General features: G+C 39.8%; 1 protein-coding gene across 6 annotated transcripts in view; it reads left to right on the top strand.

Annotated features, from left to right (window-relative positions):
- Positions 1 to 22682, top strand: part of NTM (neurotrimin) — an 897130-nt gene that overhangs the window by 769872 nt on the left and 104576 nt on the right. For all 6 annotated transcript variants that reach the window (XM_016137929.2, XM_016137927.2, XM_036221177.1 and 3 more), the window contains one exon: positions 13698 to 13823. In XM_016137929.2, coding sequence (XP_015993415.1) covers positions 13698 to 13823 — 126 coding nt within the window. The remainder of the gene's footprint in view (positions 1 to 13697; positions 13824 to 22682) is intronic.

Here is a 22682-nt window from a genome sequence, read left to right as displayed (position 1 = left end):
TAACCAGGATGAGGTAATTAGGATGGGAAGTTGAAGAGTCCAGAACTCTGTTTGGGACATGGTACATGAATTTGTCTATTGAACAATTAAATAAAGATGAAAAGTAGGCCGAATAACTATCCTTTATTGAGCACACACTGTGTGCTCAGTATTGTTCTAAGCTTTTTATGTGTATGGACTCACCGAATACCCAGGATAGCCCCATAGGAGGTGTAATTATTAGATTACATTTTTTACAGAGGACGAAAATAAAGTCCATGTCCACATAGCTAAAAAGTGTTGAACCCAGAATTTGATATTTGAGAGTGAAGGGGAGAGGTGACGGCTAGAGGCATGTGTTTGGAAATCGTGAGCATCTCATGGTAGTTAAAGCCATGGACAACATGAGATAGCAGTCCATTCAAGAAGAGGCCAATGATTCAGCAGTAGAAAATGCTTACATTTAGAGTCTGACACTGAGGAGGAATGACCAGAAATGTAAGAGGTAAATATGAGTATGATACTGCCAAGCCAGAGAAGGAAGTATAGATCTGATCGAGTGCTGCTGCAAGACTAATAATAAAACAACAGAAAATTGACCAATAGATTTAGTAAGATATAGCAACTTAAACTTGTTTACACAGAGATTGAGGAAAGCCATTGTAGTTGGATTATGAGCATGCGTATTTGTGTGTATATATTTCTATTTTTGACCTCCTAACGTGTGCTAAGTATTTTATATAAATTGTCTCAATCACTTGTCATAACTACCCTGTTAGGTATTATTATTATACCACTTTACAGGTGAGGACACTGATAAGCTAACTGTTTAAAAAATATGTGGCTATAGAGGGTAGGTCCAGGATTGGAGCCTGAGTCTAATTGTCTCTATAGACTGAGCTTTTAGCTGCAGTGATATTTGGGAGATTTCTAGATGGCCTTCGGTGCATGTTAATTAATGCAGATAGAGATAAATTATAATGGTTGATCAAGAATAATTAGAGAGAAGAGTAGGAAGGTAAATGGGAGAGGAGTGGTGGCTTTCTGTCTCAAACCAAGGACTTTATACTTTATGCCCTGGGTGATGAGAGCCAGCAAACTTTTGAGCTTTTAATTAATTCACTAATTCATGGTCGGTCATTCACCAATACACATTAAGAGTATATACCATGGAAGGAACAGTGCTGGGTACTATTTGTGGCACAAAGGTGAGGACATGTTGGCAGACCTTAAAGCCCTCACAAACTAGTAGAGAAGAGAAAATTGCAGCCCTAAATAATAATGTGAAACTTGTGCTGAGATATCAGCAGATCACAGAGAGGGAGAGATAATTACAACTGTATAGGTGCCAGAGAGGCAGTGGTCATAAATGGCCTAGTGGGGGACAGATGTATTTTTCTAAGATCTAAACGACGAACAGTGTTTCATACGAATGGCACTAAGAAGCAAGAGTCCTGTAAAAGGCAGAAACATCATAAACAAAAGCATGGAGTAAGGACAGTGACAGAAAATGTCATGCTGGAGCAACCATAGTTGGCATTGCTATAGGATATGTTCTAAATGATAGAGGGCCTTAAATGACAAAGTTTGAGTTCTTTAATTTTATTCTGTGAACAACTCTGAGTAATGCAACATAAAGCATCACTGGGAGGAATCCAGGAAAGGGGAAAAAAAGTTACATGTAGAGAATTTTGGAGATTGTAAAGCACAGTGGAATAGAGTTCACCTAATTCATATGGAGGAGGTTTAGTCTATGGTAGAAGATGTCAAGAGACTTAAGTTGTGATATTTTGTCAGGCATGAAGTACAATATCTGTGTCTGTGTGCCTCTCTGTGATTGGACATATTTTGGACAGGAAGATCAGGCTCCCTGATGTGCAAAGATAAATGAATGTTGTTCAGAGGTGCACATCTCTTGCAGCTCTTATGGGTAAGGGCAGATGCTGGCATAAAGACCATACAATTGCATTTCCCATAGTAAGCGGTCAGGTGCTCTCTGCTGCTCTGTACCAGGAAAGGAGAAACCCCTTCCTGAGTGATGCTGGGGAGCAGATGGCCTTCTGTCAAGATTCATTGACATCCTGATGGGCCCACTTCCGCTTGCTGGGAGCTGATGAGGGAGAGTTATTGTCAAATTCCCAACTTGCCCTTTTTGATATAAAGTTCACTTGTAATTTTTTTTTTTTTTACTTCAGTTGCTAATGCATTTTGTTCTCCTGAGTGTAAGAGACCCAGCTTCCTGTGTAGCCTTTAATTAGTTTCTGGATGATGACATCTCCACCGAGAAGCAACTGGTTGCATCCCTCCAATCTCAGGGGGAGAGAAAAGAATCTAATAAAGACATTCGGTATTTCTAGGTGATGTGTTTGACAAGCTTTGTATTAACAAGAAGTCGTGTTGAAACTTTTTCTTTCCCCAACCACACTCCCTCACTGGCTTCAGCACTGTGACATTTCAGAGGAGATTAAGTGCTGCTCTGGCTGAAAATTTGTAGTTTAAAACCGACCAGCTGCCTCCCCACCTCTCATGCTAGAGGGGAAGAGGTTTCACCTTGATCTGTTGTAGACCTTAAACTTTATGAGAGATTTAGTGGCAATAAGGCCTCGGGGCAAAAAAAAAATCAGTTTAAAACCAACAGACAAGTTACTTTGGACAGTAGTGGGGCCGCTTCCTGGGCTTTAGGATTCAAGGCCTGATAATGAGATGTTTCTTCCACTCACCTAAGTTATTCCCAAAGACGATGGTACAGGGAGTGTGGGTATAACTCAAGATTTCAAGCTTTTCAGCATAAGCAACATCAGTGCTCTGGTGGGAGAGGCAGAGATTCCCCTCAGCGTGTCTACCTTTCTCTGAACTCAGTCTTATAGGAACTTGAGGGGAAAGAGAAAAAGTCAGTGAAAGAATTTCTGCCATACCACAGTTGGGGTTGGGTGCAGATGACTTCACCATAACCTCCCTACTGCAGTCAGCACAATTCCCCACTGCCTATGGTTTTATAACTTGTGTTTGAGTGCATAACTACTAGTGCTTTTAGGCAATTAGGAAATAAAGTACCAATAACACTATTGAGGCAGATGAAAATGTAAGTGAACTTGACTCTATTGGCAGACAGAAGATTAACAGCCCAGAGATGCAGATTCTGCCTAGTTGCCTCTGTCTGAACTGGGCAAGGCAGTCTGGCAGAGGGGAATGATAGGTACATGCCCACCCAGGCAGGTCTTAATGGCAAAAGGACAATATCATAGAGAATCATTGTCAGGAGATCAAGAGATAATGGTCTCACACACACACACACACACACACACACACACACACACTTGTTTACTTGTACTGTCTCAAGATGGAGAAGCATAAATTTCATCCTGGGGTCAGTGAAGCACTGATTATTATAAAAAGACCATTCCTCTCAGGTAGGTTTCTGAGAAGAAGCAAAAACATCTAGAGGGGAATTGTTAGCCAACCTCTTCCTGAATTTGGAGAGAAACAACCCTGTTGAACATGAAGTGGTACTACAGGAACTGCAGGTCCTAAAACTGAAATGTATCTAAAGGGTCCCCTATGCTGCCTGGGGTGCCTGGCATTGTGTCCTGAGCCAGATGAGGTCTGTGTCTCATTTCTCTGAAGATCTTTTGGAACTTGTACAAAAAGTTTTTCTGGAGAAGAGAGTTAACTGATGGGGTGTGGGATATGATAAAAGTAAGAGATGCAGTTGTATAGCTTTTCTTAAATGGTCACTTGAGTTTCATTGACATCAGCTACAATCTTGCTTTGAGAAGAAAGAGACAGAGTAAAAATGAAAGGTGCCAAGGAGCAAAGGGAACTGCTTAAAGAGGCCTTGTGGCTATACCTCAAAGGATAGGCCAAGGCTCTGGCTGCTGGGAGCAATAGGAATAGACAATTCCTAGTGAGGAGAAATGGGAATCAGGAGGGATCAAAACTTCTTTCCAGCCCTTATCTGTGAGATAGATGTGAAGAAACCATGCATGCCAAAAGATGTTATAGGTGTGCTGTAAAGAAGTCCTGGTCAGCAATTTCGGGTTGGTTTTTACAACAGATAATTATGATGTTTACCACTAATTGATTGAACTCTGCATTATCTCAATCACAATGGCATTCATTGTAGAGTGATTAGCATTTCACTAAGTGCTTTCAATTATACCTACATCTTTCATTTGATCTCAAAAACCCTGTAGGAAAAGGCTGGGTCCGAAATCTGCCATTTTATAGTTTAGTAGCTTGAGCACATTATTTGCTATTTAAAGCTTCAATGTTCTGGATTAAATGGGAAAATACATGGGAAGTACCTAGTATTTATTAAATGCTCAACAAATACTAGTTTTCTTCCTCCAGGAATAGTAATAAAGTAATTTTATCCTGTGCGTGCGTGCGTGTGTGTGTGTGTGTGTGTGTGTGTGTGTCTGTCTGTCTTCTGTCTATCTGTCTGTCTGTCTCTCTTTCTCTCTCTTCTCATGAAATTATATAGGCAAATCTGGTTATTAATTGATGCCCTTTGCGGTAACATTATTTTAATTTTCGAGGGTCTCAAGCTTAAAGTTTAGGTGATTTTTTTTAAGGGCACCTTATCAAAGAATCTGCTATTGTCCAACTTCCTGTATGATGACCTTGGGTTAGTTGTTTAACCTCCCTGAGTATCAGTATCTTTACTGAACATTGGGGATAATACCTATGAATCACTGTGAGTATTTAAGAGGAAGCAGCAAACGTTAAGCCCTGGGCAAAGTATGAGACACAGGTGTTCAGTGGTACTTCCCTTTCCATCCCTCGTTGTCCCTCTCTGTGCCAAATACTAGAAGCTGGAAAATAACCAGTCCTGTCTGGATTTCAGATCCATATCATGATTAGCTACAATTCCCCTATGTTCCCACATTAAACAATTGATGAAGAGATAGATCTTAGCAATTTATTGGATGTTGCCAAATATTATGAAGCACTTATGGTTACAGGATGGTTGCTGTGAAATTCAATTGACACTAATATGCCCAGAAGCAGGAAAGCATGGAGTGAGGAGTGCCTGGTGTTTTTTTCATTCTCCTATGTCTCTATCAGGAATGAATAAACTGGGTCAGGGAACAGAGCTCTTACAAACTCCCTTCCACATTTCAGCTCATCCTGAAAGGAACACATTCCAAACTTCAGAACCAGTGGTTTATGACTAATCCAAAATAAATCACTAGCTCTTCTCCCAGGGCTTCATGATTTTCCAGCAAACATGAATGGTTTTAATATGGAGAGAGAGAAAGAATGAGATGTAAGAAATGAGAAAAGGGTTCTGGTAAAAGAAATAACAATCTGCTTGAGGCTGCGTCACCAAGGAATGTCTGTAATCTGACTTGTCCCTTCTGGGAAGCAGAGACAGCAAGCATAGTGCTGGCAAGGAAGTAGGGCCCTGTTGTAGAGCCCCATCCTGGGCTGCATCTTGTGCCCTCACATACAGGTTCTGTTTATCTCAGAACACATCTGAAGTAGTGGTTGGCATCTGCTTTTTTTTGGGGGGGGGGCAAGACGGGGAGGTGTCCACCTCAGCCTCCAAACGAAAGCACTCCCCTGCAAGCACCTGATGTCTGTATTTCTCCTTATGTCGGCCTCTAGAGGTATCCAATTTTTAGTAACATTGATAAATCTTAATTGAATAGTTCATTATGTTTAAAACGACTTCTCACCATTTTGTCGGATCCATGGAGCATCCATTTTAAGGGACAAGATAGGTACTAATATAATTAAAATAATCAAAATAAAATAATTAGCATCAGTTTATACAGCTACTAGTCATTGGGTATGGGTCTAATCCTTGGTCTGCTGATGCAAAGCTTAGGGTCCTTTTAATCATAAGAGATCCCACAAATCCAATAATATTGGAATATGCATTTTATCATACAAATATTTCTTTTAGAAAGAAGGAAAGATGGAAGGAAGAAAAGAAGGAAGGAAAAAAGGAAGAACAGAAGGAAAGAAGAACTTATTGACTAATCTTCATAGTTAAAATAAACCAAATAGATACCTTGGTCAGTGGACTTATCAGTGGGTTTAATTATTTCTCTGGTATAGAGACAGCTAGGAGCACCTGGTTGCACAAAGCAGCAGCTATAGTGCTGCCTTGGATGGATGCTTTACTGGAAAGCTCCAGTTCTCTGCTTCCATGCACACTGAGAGGAAGAAGAACTGGAGAACGATGAGTAGGAAGTGCTGGTGATGGAGTGGGGAGGAGGAAGAGATATGGGAAGGTCCAAAAGTATATATTGATGAAACCTCCCACCCATTCTTCTGATGGAGAATAACACCGTATGCAATGAAGAGAGAGGGCTCCCTTTCCTAACTGTACTATGGGCATACAGATGTTCACATGGAGGATTAAGAAAGGGTACTGGAGGAAGAACCAACTGCATGTGGCTGGATGAATCAACAAGACCCAAAGAACACTGTGTGGGGAATCTGCATTCTATGGACTCAACTCTCTGTGTGAAAAGAATACATTTCGTATCATACATAATCTACATTCAGGTCCCACCTTTGAGCGACTTTAAGCAAATCACTAAAATTTCACTAAGCCGTAGTTTTTCTATCCGTCAATAGGAATAATAATAGTACTGCCTCATAAGATTCTTGTGAGATTAAATCAATGAGTGGAATCAAGTGCCTTGTCAAATGTCTATGTACAACAGAAATGTAAAATGTGTGACTGCATATGTATGTTCAGTTTCTGTTTATCTATTTATGTATGCATCTGTGATTCTACGTGCATTTATTTTTCTAACCCATATAATCCCTTATTTAAAAAAATACTCTGTAACACTGCAATTTTTAATTGAATGTCCTTGAACAAGTTTCTTGACCCCTCTGAATGTAAGTATCTTCTTTGTATAATGTAGGAAAGGAAATAATTAAGGTGACCAACACTTCCTCAATTACCTAAAACTTCTTTTTGTTTCAACACTGAAAGTTCCATGTTCTGGGAAATCCCTTCGTTCCAGTTAACCTAGACAATTAATTACTTTACAAATAATATCTACTTGTGAGATCAATGCAGGAGTTAAATAAAGTAAAGATAATATGTGCAAAATGCCTGTTACGCAGCAGATATTTAGCAAATAGTAACTACCAATATTATTATAGGTACTAAGAGTACTTGGGGGATATGTAAAGGTCTTGAGCAGGTTCACTCATGTTAATTTATTTGCATTCCCATACAGCTTTGTAAAAATACTTTCATTTATTAAAAAAGAAATTTGTTGAACACAAACTGTTCTAGACATCATGGTATGTGCTGAACACATCAATTAATGAAAAAACCAATGGCCCATTTTGTTTGGGAGAGCAGATAATTATGCAACAGTCTAGTGTCAGCAGTTCTACTTTTGAATGAGTAATCAAGGAAGGCTTCTTAGAGAAGCTGAGATTTCAAGAACAAGACAGAGCCAGTTAGGTGAAGAACAGGGAGGAAGATAAGCAGAAAGGACTTGATTCAAGGGATGACTTGAGGTGTTCCAGGAGGAAAGAAGGCCAGTGGAGGGAGAAAAAGAGAATGACATGGGATAAATGTGGAAAAGGAAGCAGGATCTGGTTTGTAAAGAGTCTTTGGAGCCAAGGAAGGAGTCTGTCTTCATGCTTTATGACGGACTCATCTCTGTTCAGTCTGGATGAAAGAAAGGAGGGCCTGGATCAAGCATAATTTACATTAGCCTGAATCCATACCTTAACAATTAACTCTACTTTAGACTTTGCCTTGGTCCACAGTGGCCAGTGTGAACGGATGGATTAGTCTACAAATGAACATCTGCTTAGTTATGTCTTTAAAAGTTTTCTAATCCAGATCGAACGTTCATGCACCAGGCTATTGACATAGGCTCTGTGTGGGGTCTGAAAATTAGGAAAGTTAAGGGTATTTCACATCAGTTCTTGTAATTCTGTAAAGGTGAAGGTCCCAAGGCCATAACAGTGATGTAGCCCTTACTGTAGAAACTGTACTGAGTTGCCATAGACATCTCAGATGTTCACTATAGAGAGAAAGGAGAAGTGCTGCTGGCAGCAAAGGAAACCATCTGGGATGCATAGATCTGCATGTGCTGTGCAGAGTAACCTGGTCCAAACAGTTTATGTGCATTCTCAGCCCCACAGGACCATGCAGTGCTTAATAAAGCATCTTAATTTGGATTTAATAGGATATCTACTGTGTGCTAAAAACAGCAAATTGCTATTTATTAATGGCATAATTATTAAAACTTAACACCTGGGCAGTGGAAGCTAAACTAAGAGTAGGAAGTTCCTTAGAAGACTGTTTTAATAATTATGTTATTTAATTATTTACATATTTGAATTAAAATTAAATAAGAGCCAGATTAAACCTTAACATAATGTATTAAATGTGGAATTGTATCCACAGTGTGGCTGATCAGGCTTCTTCCTTTTTCCCCAAACATAACCTACCCAATACTTGGCCTCCCTATTTTTATATATATGTGTTTTCTAGGTTTAGACCATCACATGCATGTCTGTGAAGCAAGTTGATGGCCTTTTTTTTTTTTTTTAAGGAACCATGAACTCTTAGCAGATCTGACTTTACTCTAGACCTTTAATTATACAACTGTAACTGCTAACAGAATAGTTCTGCCTGTCTGCATGTCCCTTTTCATCTCATCATCAGCATGTCCAAGACAGATCAAAGTAATCAAACGAATGTTTCCCCCAACAATAGTTCTTATAATATTCAGGGATCTTCTAGCTCAGTCATCCTGCTGCCCTTGAACACAATAGTGTTCATATTTGACTCCACATTCCTAATTCCTACATTCAGGCAATCATCAAGTTCTAGCGCAATTTCCTTGGAATTGCTCTCAAATCCATCCTTTTCTTTCCCTCCTTATAATATCACTCATATAGATTGATTTTCTCTGACTCCAATTTTTGTCTTTTTTACTCACTCTGACACATTGTCATCAGAACATTTTACTTAAAGTACATTTAAAAATATGTGAAATTTCCTTTAAAAAAATCAAATTCTTGCCATTACCTGTAAAATAGAGTTAAAATCCAGGAACTAGCCATTCAGGGTGTTCCATAATCTGGCTTTAGTTTACCTAATTGATCATGTATCCCATTCTTCCTTGAGTTGGTTAAAATTCATTGACTGTCCACCTGTGTTGAAACTATATCTATGTGTTTGTCAAGCACACACAATGAAAGCCCACTTAATTGAGCCCTTCACATTTCTAGGAGCTTCTCTGAATGCATTTTATAAATGCACTCTTTAAATTCTCAAAAGAACCCTCTGAGCTATGTGCAATTGTCAGCTCTATTGCATAGATGAAGTAAGGTACTGAGAAGTGAAGTAACTTGGCCAAGGTTACCCAGTTTGAACCAGGATAGTAGAGCCAGGATCTCAATCACCACTCTCCATTGCCTCCTATAGTATAGACTTCATATCTTGATATATATCATGTATTTATGTCTTCCTTTCTGTGTAATTCTGCCCCACTTAAAGCAGCTTCACATTTTCTGACTTTGTAACTGTTTCTCATTTGTTGATATCCAAAATAAAATCTCCATTTGAGGTGAAGCCATCCCAACATTCCTATTCGCTATGATCCTTCCTCTTATTAACTAACAGAATTTGATTGTTGCACCCTTCATTTAATCACATACAATTTTGTGACAAATTTTGCTTTGTTATTCAGCTTTATGGGATACTTATATGCACTATTTCTCCAAACAGATCATAAGTTCATGGAGAACCAAAAAACTGTATATTTCTACATGCCAGTGATATACCTAACACGCAGTTGTATATATTATAGGTATTCACTAAATGTTTGCTAAATGACTTTTAGCCCAGACTCCATTAGTAGCTATTCTTCTATTAATGATTATGCCTGTTTTTTTTTTTTAAGGTCTCCTTTTCCTAGCTTGTCTTTCTTCCTCTTCTCCTCAGAATTAACTTTTACTTTTCATCTAGTGTTTAGCTGACATTCATCTCTAGTCTTAGATATTTCTTCTTTGTATTACCTTAATAATTTATTTACCCTTCTGTGTCACAATACATTAAAGGGATATCGTTCCGTACCTGTTTTTAGGTCACTAGACTGTGAACCCCTTGGAGACAAGCACTGTGTCCATTTTAATGTTATGTTCTTAGTGCTAAGAACAGTGCTGCTATATGGAAGGATCAGTGAATAATGATGAATGAATGAAGGAGTAGATGAATGAAGGAGTGAGTGATGTAATGAACACAAACAAACAAACAAAGCAATCCTAGTATGTTTCTAACACCCTGCATGATGAAAAGAGGTAAGACATAGAATGTATACATGGAAAAATATAAAAATATAAGTAACCCATTCTAAGTTGCCCATAACCTCCTTATGAATATAGATTACCTAAAACCACTGTTCATCTTTATAAATGCAATTTAATTTTAAATACCAACAGTATGCTAAAGTTTGCCAACCAGAAAATGATATATTAGGCACTATGCCTCTTTAATTCTGATAGGTGGGATTGTACCTCTGGTCAAACCACCTCAGCCCTATACTATGAATGGTTTGCCTTTCCTACTTACTCAGGGATGATTTTATACCTTTGAGTTATACTCTTAGGCAAGATTGAATGGACAACCAACTTGACTTCATGAGTTGGGTACTTTCCAAATGTAACTGGAAGAAGAAAATTCTAGATGATTCTTCCAAGCATGAGGTGTGATTGTATCATTTAATATACTTACTGTGCTGACAAGTTTGGCCCAAACCATCTTCTATTCTACTTGGGGACTGTCCATTGTTCTCTAGTATATGATCAGCAGATTAGCTATCATGTAAGAAGCCAGGAAAATGAACTCCCAGTAAGCCCTTCCAAAGCAAGAGTAATTCATTACCCGACCTGATTTCCACTTAAAATGTACTTTAAGCACACTTCCAACTACAAACCTTAAATCACACTGTGTTCACAAAGTCCATCATTTTTTATTTTATTGCATGGCGTTGGCATGACATAATCCCTTGCAGAGCATCTCGAAGTGCTTTACAGATCAATAAATTACTTACCTATACAATTGAAGCAATGCCTGCAAGGACAGCACAGTCATTCTGCAGGCAGCCTGTCCTCCAGAAAGCTAGCAAGCCTGTGTGGTTGCCAAGGGTGGCAGGAGCTGGGGCCAGGAAAATGTATGGGTTTGGGAAAAGTGGTGGTTCAAGAAGTAAATGGTCCAGTTAAAAATCTGTGAATAAAATACATCAAGTTTACGTGATTTTAGAACTAAGAGAGTTTAAAATTGTGGATTCTTCAGTCAGCAAATCAGGTATTCAGTCATTAACTTATCAAATATCTTTCTGTTCTGAAAGATTCAATCTAGACTTTAAAATTATATAGCCACAAATTGCAATGTTTTGTCTTAGAATTTCTAGATTGTAGAGCCAACAGTCACTCCTCAACCCTCACCACATTGATTCTCCATTGTTTTTTACTACTAAATACCTGTAAGAGTGCAGATAAGTGGCAAATGTGTGCATGTGCGCGCGTGCACACGCACACACACGCACACACACACACACTACCTCTCTGTGTGAAGCTTGGTGTGAATTTAAATCTAAAAATGATACATTGGTGCTTGCTTTATGGAAGACATCCTATTTAGGACAGCAAGATTTTTTTAAAAAAAAATGAATAAGGCTCTTGATACATAACATATTCAGATGAATCAGAAAGGAAATGACCTAGAGGACCTTATGGGATAGGTGGTAACACAGCCAGGCCTTGAAAAATCCCAATAGTTGGAGAAGAGAGTCTGAGTGATCAAAATCAGCATCAAAGGAATGAAGATAAGGAAACAAAAGTGCATGCATGCTTATTAATGAATGTTCTCAGTTGTGTGGAGTATGATAAAGGAGTAGAAGACAATTTGAAGGAGAAGAAGGGAAAGGAACAAAGGCTAGGGGAAGATATCTGCATGATACATTTTTGTATGTGTGTGAAGGAGGAAATCCAATACAATTAGGAATGATTGATTAATAGAAGAAATGAGCAGTGAAACTCCCAACCAACCTGATTTCCATGTGACGGTTGCTTGGAACAGGGAATGAGGTTGGTGTTCAGCTTCCCTAGGATCTTCTGCAGGCCAGATGACATCATGTAACTGGGTGGGTGATATGCCCTGGAATTGCACAACGTGGTGGCTCCAATGAGTTCTTATTCAAATCAAGGAAAGAAACTAACATGAAGAAACATAAAAGAGGTAAATGGAGGGATAACTCAATTTACAAAGAATTAATAAGTCCAAACCAGTGTCAGTAAAACTGACATGTTAATGATCTAATTCTGAGATTGTTACAAACATAAGGCATGTTGAGAAGGTAGCTCTCTTGAACATCCATTATAATTCCATCTTTTAAACATTTGTTGAGATTTTACTATAGATATAAATATAAGTAAGTCATGTCCCAGGCCATCAAAAAGCTTATGGTCTAGTGAGTGAGAGATGTTAAGCGAATAACCATTATGTAGTGCAATAAATGGCAAGAATTGGAGTTTGGGGGACCTAATAAATGGCATGTGCACTTTATAAACCAATTAGCATACAAGACAAGTGAATAATCCTACATGAACTGAATATCACATCCACAAGTTTTAAAGATGATACTGGAGAATTAGACTTAGATGTGCCCCAAGAATTAGTTTCTAATTCTGAACCCTAAAATGAGATAGGTGCACACAGGCAACTGCTGGCTGTGATGCAGGATATACCTGTGCCTGTGGGACAATGCCCCTCTGACATGAGCATTAAGAGGAGTTCAACAGAATTTCCTGAGGAAAGCTTGGCTCCAAAACAAAAGACTGGACAAATGTGGGTTCCTGTCTCCTAATTTACCAGTTAAAATAAACCACTTCCTTCCTTGGGGAGATTGATTTAGAGGACAGAGAGAGAGGGACCAAACATGTTCTAGGTAACTAATATTCCTTATGACTCACAATCTGGCCTGTATGATGTCTTCTGGGAACACAGTTGAGAAACAGTGGCCAATTAGAGTTATGCAGGAAGGCAGAGAGGAGTAGGTAGGGGTAGGAAAAACTGTAACAAAGTGGCATTTGGTTTGGACCTTAAAGGGTGACTGAGACTGTTCTAGAAAAGACATAAGGAACAATATAGATCAAAAATGCTTGATGCCTAGGAAGGACATGATGTGTTGGGGATAACAAGGGGATAAGCCGAGGTGGAATCACTGGGTATATCAGTGCAAACACAGGTTGACACTTGATTCTGAACAACCAACTATGCCAGGACAGAGTGTGTGGTTATTATTAGACAGGGAACAGGGAACAATTACAGGTGTTTAGGCAGAGATGTGATATGATCAGAATCACATTACATAAAGACAACGAAATGCAGTATGGAGAATGACTTGTGGGTGTGTGTCAGAGAGGGTAATGGTAAGAGTGCGCACAGGAAGAGGGTAGAGGCTAGGAGAATAGTGATTGCAGTATTACAGTCAAATCCAACCCCATTTGAACTCCCTGACTTCATGTTTAATAGTATGAAATAGAAGCTAAATTCAAGATAAGATGTTTCTTTTATGTTTATGATAATTCCTCTAATTTCTCACCCTGTAGCCCTTATAGTTCAGCCCCCGGGCTATTCTGCCAACTACCATTTTAAAACAACAAAGAAATGTTTCAATAGGATTTTTATTTTCCTTCTACCTGTTTTGTCTCCACAGTATCTCCCAAAATAGTAGAGATTTCTTCAGATATCTCCATTAACGAAGGGAACAATATCAGCCTCACCTGCATAGCAACGGGTAGACCAGAGCCTACAGTTACCTGGAGACACATCTCCCCCAAAGGTAAGAGAGCAGTTTGGTGTATTGTGTCATGAGGAACTGGGAGAATTGCTGGTTATGGCACTGGTGACTTTGTTCAAAGGGTTCTACATTTTTTAGTTTGAAATCAACGTACTCAGGATTCTGCAGGAAACTTTAGTATTCTCTGAAAGGCAAGCATATCCTCTAAGATTTTAGCAGTCATCCTAGAGGATCTCTCCAACCCTGGGAACTAAAAGCCAGTTGTTTTGTGGGTGCAATGGTGGTAAGATAGTCTGGAAGAACTTCACTGGCCGTATTTGATGTTGGGACAATTAGCTTTCGTGGTGATGTTCAGCTGATTGTTTTAAGAGATAGAGAATACAAAGACACAATGATGAATGAGAGCTTCGAATGGCCATATTCCTAAAAGGAAACTTTCCAAATCTGTGTTTCTTCAACATTGCCAAATATCTGGTTCCTAGCCCATTAGTTGTTTTATAGTTTTATTGTTGTTTTACTCTGATTAATCCTAGATAACAAAATTGCAACATTTACTTTGTCTAAATGTCTAAATGTTGTATAGACCAGACTAAGTATTATTTTCTGCTTTCATGAATTGAATAATATTAAACCCTTAGAATTTAAGGTAGGTGCCATTTATCATTAAGCTAGCTTTTATTAAAGGTACATTAATTTTTTTTATCTGTTTTTCAGTATCTATTGAGTGCTTGCAATAGTCTAGGCACACTTCTAAGCACTGGAGATATAGAAATAAACCAAAACATACAAGTTTCTGCCATCATAAGGTCACATTCTCATGAGAAAAAAAATGAACATACAATATAAGGTGGTGATAAGAATGAGAAAATAGAACAGTATACACTGACAGAGGAGTAAGAGTTTTGGTAGGGGAAGGCCTTTAAAAAGGTGACATGTAACTAGAGACATGAATAAAGATCCTTAATTTCATTGCTTTTTTTTCTGGTTAATGTGTGTGTGTATGCATGTATAATGTGGATGTGTGTATATAAATATGCATGTATTAAGGTATGTGTACAGCTGAGAAGTGAAGGTTTAAAGATTTTAAAGGAATCATAGTGGGACTTGTTCGATTGGTGTTACAAGTTAGATCTCCTAAAAGCCAACCCTTTGTCATGCAAGAAGTTTATTCAAGATGCTCTGGGAATCAACCTCTGTGGAAGGGGAGGAAGAGGGGTGGTTGGGCAGTTGGAGAAGTTGAGTTGCAATGCAGGCCAGTGGAATATCTTAGCTAACCTTAATGGGAGTTACGAAGCTAGAGTGACTTTTCAGAAATGTTATCTATTGAAGTGAGGGTCTGGCCTTTTATACCAACATGGAAGTTGGTCACTGAAATAGGGCTGTCCTCAGAAAGGCTATGACCTTGAGGCATCTCTCTTCATCTGAGACAATCCTCATAAAGTTGCAGCCAAGGGATGCCCATCAGCAGCATGTTCACCCTCTGGGGCAGACATCTTCTATCCATTAAGGTGGCAATGTATCACAGTGTCCATTACATTTGGACATTTCAAAGAATTAGTTTCAGGCTTTGAATGGACCCAAATTCCAAATTCCCTCTCTTAGACACCGACAGTTTGCCCTGATAAAGGTCCTCAGAGAAGGCGTGAGATTTTCTGTGTGTTTAGTCTGAATTCCTGGGAGCTATATCATGCCACCATCTCTGATGCTACCACTGTGAGCAGAGGGATCAGAGAGCCACTCTTGTCTCTGACAGTGTCCTAATTTGAAATGACCTTAAGTGTGGACTGGGCCAAAATCTGGAAGGAGGCTTTGGCTGTGTGTGAGATCCTTAATGATGGGCTGTAGCTCTGGGGTTCATCCGAAGGAGGGGCCATCCAAATGGGCAGATGTTTAACTTTCTAAGACAATTGTGCACGCTGTTCATCACTGATTAATGTTGAGTCCCCAGAGCTATTGGATGCCAGGGCAGTCTGTGCCTTTAGAATCTGCAGGACATTTATCATCCCAGGTAGACTTGCTTTGCCTTATGTCAAGAGGCACTGTGCCCTCCCTCTCACAAGTCTCCCCCTGTCTTGTGTTTGATGTTTTTCCTCATTTCCTTGCTAGCCGCTCAGCTCTTTGTCATTTTCTGGTGTTTTTTTTTTTTTTTCTTTTCCTTCTCTGCATATCTTCCTCTTTTTTCTTGCACTTTTATTCTTTTTCCTTTTATTCTTTGCTTTCCCTTTCTGTCACAGCCTTCTAAATGTTTCCATTCTAATTTCATTTCTTCCCACATTATCTTTTTTTGTTTTTCCTCTCTCTCTTCTCATCACAATTACTTTTGTCACCACTCTGGCATTGGGGCCCTTTTCCATCCATCTTACTGAAGTTCACACTGCTGTGCCTTACAGTCCTCTTCCCCCTTTTGTGGCCATTGAGCAGACTTGTTTACCCAGGGGACTTTACCTGAGCCCGGGCCAGATGCTTTCATTTTACTGGGGTTTTAGCTGCTATGGAAACAGAAGATGGATCAAGGGGAGAGGTATAGGATAATCAGAATTTACCTGTGGATTGGAGTAATTTAGATGAACGGTTTTTCCAAATCCATGGACCAGATTAGCTATCCAGGATTCAAACTGATGAGACATGCCAAGCAGTAGCTAATCACCTTGCGACACACCAGGGTGCCATTTTCCCAGTGACTGATTACTTGGAGATCAGAGATTTCATTGGACTGCTGCCAAATCTGAACCGAAGCTGGAGACCCTTAGCAGTCAGACCTTCATCTTTCCCCACTAAATATTTCCAAAGGATGCTTATTTTAAACAGGTTAGGATAGATTTGTGATTCCTTGAAGAACAAGATATGCCACAACGTAGTAAAGGCTCCAAAGGGAGAGAACTGCTGTCATTCTTTGTCTCATCCTGTGTGGGTAGATCATGTCTCCATCAAGATCATTCTTAAGCACACACCCATTAAACCTCTGAATAGCTAGCTGATCGAGGTTAAGCACTTTTGGCAGCCCTGACGGCTTTATTGAATTTTCTCTCTCTAGACTGATCTACTTGGTCTGTACATTTCTGAATAATCCTAGTTTCCTCCACAGTAACTCATATACTGCTACTAGCAATAAAATTTAGAATGTATGTTCCACCACCTTTTATGTAGAAAAGAAATGCAGAAATGTTAACCACCATTTTATTAGTAGTGGCTTATGTATTTCAAAACACAAAAGCTGGGACTGACTGATTGTAGGCAGTGGGTAGAAGGGAATTGACTTAAGGTTGTCTGCCTAGTACTTTATATCAGATGGAGAAAATTTCAGTTGTCTGTATCCAAGATGGAGAGAGAGGCGAGGCCTCCCATGCTACTTCTCTGCATTGCCACAGATTGTGAGAAATACTTTTCCACCTATTATTACTGGTAGTATCTTTTTAGTTCCCCACATGAATGTACTACTCCTAAGAGTTCTAGGAGAAAGTTCATTAGCTTTTTAAAGATACCTGCCCTTATCTACACACCTGTCTTGGAATGCACAGGTGTTATCTGCACCCGCATGGGCTTTGGTATTTTCAATAGGAAGTGCCCATCTCACTGTCTCACAGCTAAATGCCACATTGATCTGCATGAATGTTTTATTGGCCTTTCACCAAATTCTGTGTAAGTGCTAGCATACTACTCCAGGTGCCAAAGTACCATCAGTCTTCTTTAGACATATTCCCCTTTCATGACTCTATGCCTTGCACTTCGTTTTCTTCTAATCATATAAGAAATAATTTTAGCACAGCCCTTAAGCTCCAGACTTTCTATCTCCAAAAGAATACCTTTTCTGTCCTTGATTTCTCTGGATTTTTCCTAAGTAAACAGAAATATCTCTTTATGTATATACAAAAAGAAGCGTTATAGGACTTAACTCTTCATAGAAAAGTATTCTCAAAGCCAATTTTTTCTGTTTCCAGTTTCTATTGGTTTGTAAGATCTTTAGAGAGAAGGCTGAGATTCCTATGTTATCACATTCTTGGGAGCCCAACATAAAACTCAGGCGAAGGCATGAATTTAATCACTGATGTGTGAGTTCCACGATATATAAGGATTTAAGGATCACCTAATGGAACTCCCCTCTTGGGTGCACCTACCTCCATCTGTCTTCCATCAAATAGAACACTGAAAATAAAAACCTCACTGAGGTTACTGAAAGAATACCTTGTACCCAGATATTGGTTGGGGTTCAGTAAGCTCCAGTGAGCCATTCAAAGAGTTGTCCTAATCTCTAATTCATGAGTTCTTTGAGACAAGGGCCTGCATCTCACTCATCTTTGATCCTTCACTTCCTAGAACAATGCTTAGCACCTAGAAAGCATTCAGGAAATATGTGTTCATTCAGCGAACACTCACCATGTCTATTCTCCCAGTTCAATGGCTTCTTCCTGATTTATGAGGAATTCTACTCTACTTTGATGTTGCAATTGAGACCTGGTTTGTTTTCTGCTTAAACTCTACTGGGTGGCAAGTCTCCAGAACATTTTCTCTGGTCATCACAGGATCTTCCAGCCCTTCCTGAGCTCCCCTAGTGGGGAACCTGCTGTGGCAGGGCTTGACTTCTCCTTAAGGGAGAGACTCCTTTTCAGATTCTTTTTTGCAGAAGTTAAGGAGACTCACAAGTGACTTTGAAGGTGCGTCTTCTGTGAAGTCACTTCCACCCTCCTCACTGCCTTGCTGTAGTCATGCTACTCATATGTGTCTTTCTCTGACATATTCTTCATCTGGTGTTTCTGGGGCATTTGGTTCTTTTAGTGTCTTGCTGTTCCCAACCCTACCTGTCCCTAAACCTTCAGTGGCTATGAAGAGTTTTGTAAAACAATCTTGATTGTTGCTATATGAAAACTCTCTGTGCCTCATGGATAACAAAATGAACATGCAAAGAGATAAATCAGTGTAAAAAAGAATTGTTATTTAAAAAATTCCACTTCCTACAGTATGTGAATTGGGGTGGGATAAAGTTTGATTGATTGGTTTTCCTCAGGGCCATACAAAGACCTTGGGGGCAGAATTACAGTAGGACCGTATGTTCATGGAGTTCAAACCAAGCCCTTGTTATGGAAGCTTTCTCTTTCCACAGTGTGGAGTGGGCACTTCTGCATGTCATCCACACCCATTCCTGCAGGTGTAAGCAAACTTCTTCAACTGCCAAATCTCTTCCCTTCATACCTCAGTTATCCTACTGTGCTTGAAGAGGACCAGTGGGCAGTTGATTGTCCCAGTGCTTGTTTCCCAGAGTTTTGAGAGGCACCACATTGGTGAAGACAAAGTGACCATTGGATGGGAGCCCTTCTTGCCTTCTGAGCCGTCCCCTGCCCCTGCCTATTTTCCCATTTGTCAGCACTGACAAGTCTTCCTCCCCAGCCAAGCAGGACACTGAAACACTAATTGGCACTGGAGGTATCACAGCTTGAGTTCAACCAGAGCTGGCAGGCACCATGACTCCAGTGACAGCTCTGTGAAAAAGTGTCAGGAGTGGAGCTCTGGCATGCCATCGGCTGACTGCAGCACCCTGGCACTAATGAGCAGCCTGTCAGCACCAGCATCAGGGGCCCCGTGTGGCACGGGGATCATTAGGATAGCAGATGAGAAAAATTTCTCCAGCAAAAGAAGCAGTGAAGAGAGGGAAGGGGCACAAAGTGTAACTAACAGCATCACCTTACCCATGGATGGTAACCACCTAGCAAGAAAGGACCAAAAAATAAGAAGAAGAAGAAGAAAAGAAAAAGATATTTTTATAAGATCTCTATCTATGCCAACTCTGGACAACTCTTGGAATCTCATTTTGATTGGGTTGCCCTGTAATTAATTGATACAGGCTATAAATCTTTTCTGCAGTAAGCCAAGGGAGAACTCAATGACTAAATTAACACTCCAGCCATGGCCGTCATGCTATGAAACCACAAAGTAGCCTAAGTTTCAAGATAAAGGGAACTGAGGGAGAAAGGGAGCCTTGCAGTCTGTGTCTTTTTGCTACTTTTCAGGGCAGGCTCCCTGCCCAGGGGACCTGTTGAGCTGCCAGCTGTCTGCCTGTCTTCTGCTAGAGTATTAGAATCCAAGAGAAGCAATTAGGAGAGGAAGCTTTTTCCTGTCATTTTACTCCATAAACGGGCACGGGAAACAGCCAGTGTGTCCATTCTATCTGCTTCCTGAGGGCAGGTGTGGATTTTCCAGCTTGTTTATTCTCCTGCAACAGGTTTGGCACTGGACAGATCTGGCCATTCTTTGAGACTCTAGCTACCTTCAGGGGTTCCATTTCCCATAGGTGAGGGCTGCCTGATAGAAGGCAGCAATCTGTCTGAAAGAGATAGACTTTGAGGCAGGTCCAACTAGGTTTAAATTTCCCTCCACTATTCACTGGCTGGGTTATGCTGGAGTAGTGATAAACCTCTCTGAAAATGTACTTCTTTATTAATTTGATTCTTGTTTCTTGATGTGGCTTACAGAGTTTTAAGATATTAGTCTAGAGCGTACATTGCCTCACACACAGCAGTCACACTAACAACTTGACATTCACCACATACTTATCATCCTCACTTTGTACTTAACCATTTCTTCTCCCTAGGGTATTTTCCTGTATGCACCTTTTGGATAAAATTTCTACTCATGTTTTAAGACCATGCTCAAATGCTACTAGTTTGAAAGCCTCTAATGACCTTCTTCAGGCAGAGTGAGTCACCCCTTTTTTGAGATCCCACAGTACTTTGCACACATTTCTAACAATAACGATTCTTCAAGTTACCCATAGGCTCTTGAGGTCCCCTGGTAGTCCTAAGGATTGAGGAGGGCAGGAATAGTCTTTATGTTCTTTCATCTTATTCCAGTACCTGCTATAGCACCAGACATTTGCAGGCCCTGTTAGTGATTGTTGAACAAAGACGTATCCAATCTGTAGATATGGTATTTTTTATTTTCTTTTTAAAATTAAGTCTTTCTGGTGCATAATGTAAAACAAAATTAATTTTAATGACTAAAGAGTAAGACACAGGAGCCTCTTCTCTTTTTGCATCATTCCTGACAGGGGATCATTTGTTTCCCAAATCGTCAAAGCAATTCTTAAGAAAAAGTTCTCTCCTCACCCCACCCCCTGGTGTAACCCCAGGACCAAGTCTTAGACTCTTCATCTGCAAAATAGAAATAATAATGCCTTTCTAAATGGAAGCTGTCCAATCCAAAGCATCCAGACCCCTGACACATAGTAGATGGCCAACAAAGTTAGCATCCATAGCCTTGGCCAGCATCTTCCTCTTCACTCCCACCCATGGCACAAGAACAAAAGGGGAGAAAATTTTAAGTTATTTTGTCTGAAAACATTGAATTCTTACAAAAGCCCAAGCTCAGTGAATTGCCAGAATGGATATTCAAAGGTGCTTAATCAGCACCTCCCTAACCTTCAACATTTTCTAATTAACCGAGGTGCTTGATTAAAATTCCCAGGGTACCCCAAATAGCTGTCCCAGGAAGGCCAAGTAATTGCTATTGCAAAAGATATTACAGTGGTCATTGAGGGTGGGAGAAAAAAAATAATTGCATCATAATGGAAAGTGGCAGATCTCTTGTCCAGAGTAGCAGCACAGCATAAGGTATGAGGGCCCAACCAATACAGAGAAAGCAATTTATTAAAAAGATAAACCACTGGCACAACCTCGAGTATGGGGCAAAGTGATTCAGAAACTAGTTAAGCAAATGTTTTAAACACAGATGTGCAGACCAAGTAGGAGAGAAGGAAGCAGGAAAGACATTTATAGATCACTTTTTAACTCTGTAATTCTCTTTAACTATAAAATTACAGCTAGATAGATACACTTAGGGTAAAATTTGCCAATGTCAATAAGGGTTTTTGTAAGTTCAATATTTATGATCTGGTTAAAGCAATATTACAGCTGTGCAACTACCTACTTCAAAGAAGAGAAAAATCATAAAAAAGACTAGTGAGGAAATTAATGAGTTCAATGTGCTTGAATTTAGAACATATGAAATCAAGCCTCAGTCTAGAAACCAAGGGCAGGAGTGCATACCACAGACACTGTTTGCGGTTTTACCCAATTATTTTAAAAACCTTGAAAAATGTTGTAGAATCAGAAGTCTGCTGAATTCAGATATAGCTAACAAGCATCCTCCCCCACACTCCCCTGAGTCTTAGGCTGTTTATACCAGTACTTGGCGACCGTTACCATGCAGAACTGTTTTGATGGAACAAAAAAGGAAACAAAAAAGCAAGGAGATTGTATCACTTCCCCGCAGATGCTAACCAGCCCTAGCTCAGTAAGATACAAAGGCTCTTTAAAATGGTAGCCCCTCTAGTCCAGGAGACCCCATCTCTGAGGAGCACCCATGACAGGCAACTCTGTGGGAATACGGGAAGGGTCTCAGCAGGGCCCCACCACCCACCGCATCGTAGTGACCTTTCCCCATAGCACCACTGTAGAACAGCTAACGGCTTTAGGAATTCCATGTCTAGCATCTAACATAACTACTGTGAGATCTTGGAGAAGTTTCCATTCAAAATGCCCTTGTCACTAAGACCTCAGTATGTGCGTCTGACTTTGTATCTACTTTTGCATTCTGAATCTTGTCTTGGCGTATGATGACTGTTTTTTTTTTTTTCCTAGAGTATAAATTACAACCAGACTCTTTATCATTTACAAATAGCAATAACTGATAACGTATGGATGATTTAAAATGTGCTAGGCACTCTTCTGAACATTTACACACAGTAATATATATTTTTCACAACCACGGCATGAGTCAGGTCCTATGATTAGCCTGCTTTCCCAGTCACACAGCTGTAGTTCGCAGTGCTGAAGTGCCTCCCCAGGCAGTGTCTACAGTACACATGTGCCTAACTGCTGTGCTATATAGATAGAACCTTTCTCAGTGGGT

The sequence above is a fragment of the Rousettus aegyptiacus genome, unplaced genomic scaffold, assembly GCF_014176215.1.
Source record: "Rousettus aegyptiacus isolate mRouAeg1 unplaced genomic scaffold, mRouAeg1.p scaffold_m13_p_5, whole genome shotgun sequence".
In the NCBI taxonomy this organism is placed as follows: domain Eukaryota; kingdom Metazoa; phylum Chordata; class Mammalia; order Chiroptera; family Pteropodidae; genus Rousettus; species Rousettus aegyptiacus.
Note: the sequence above shows the minus strand (reverse complement) of the source record. Positions and strands in the feature narration are given on the sequence as shown.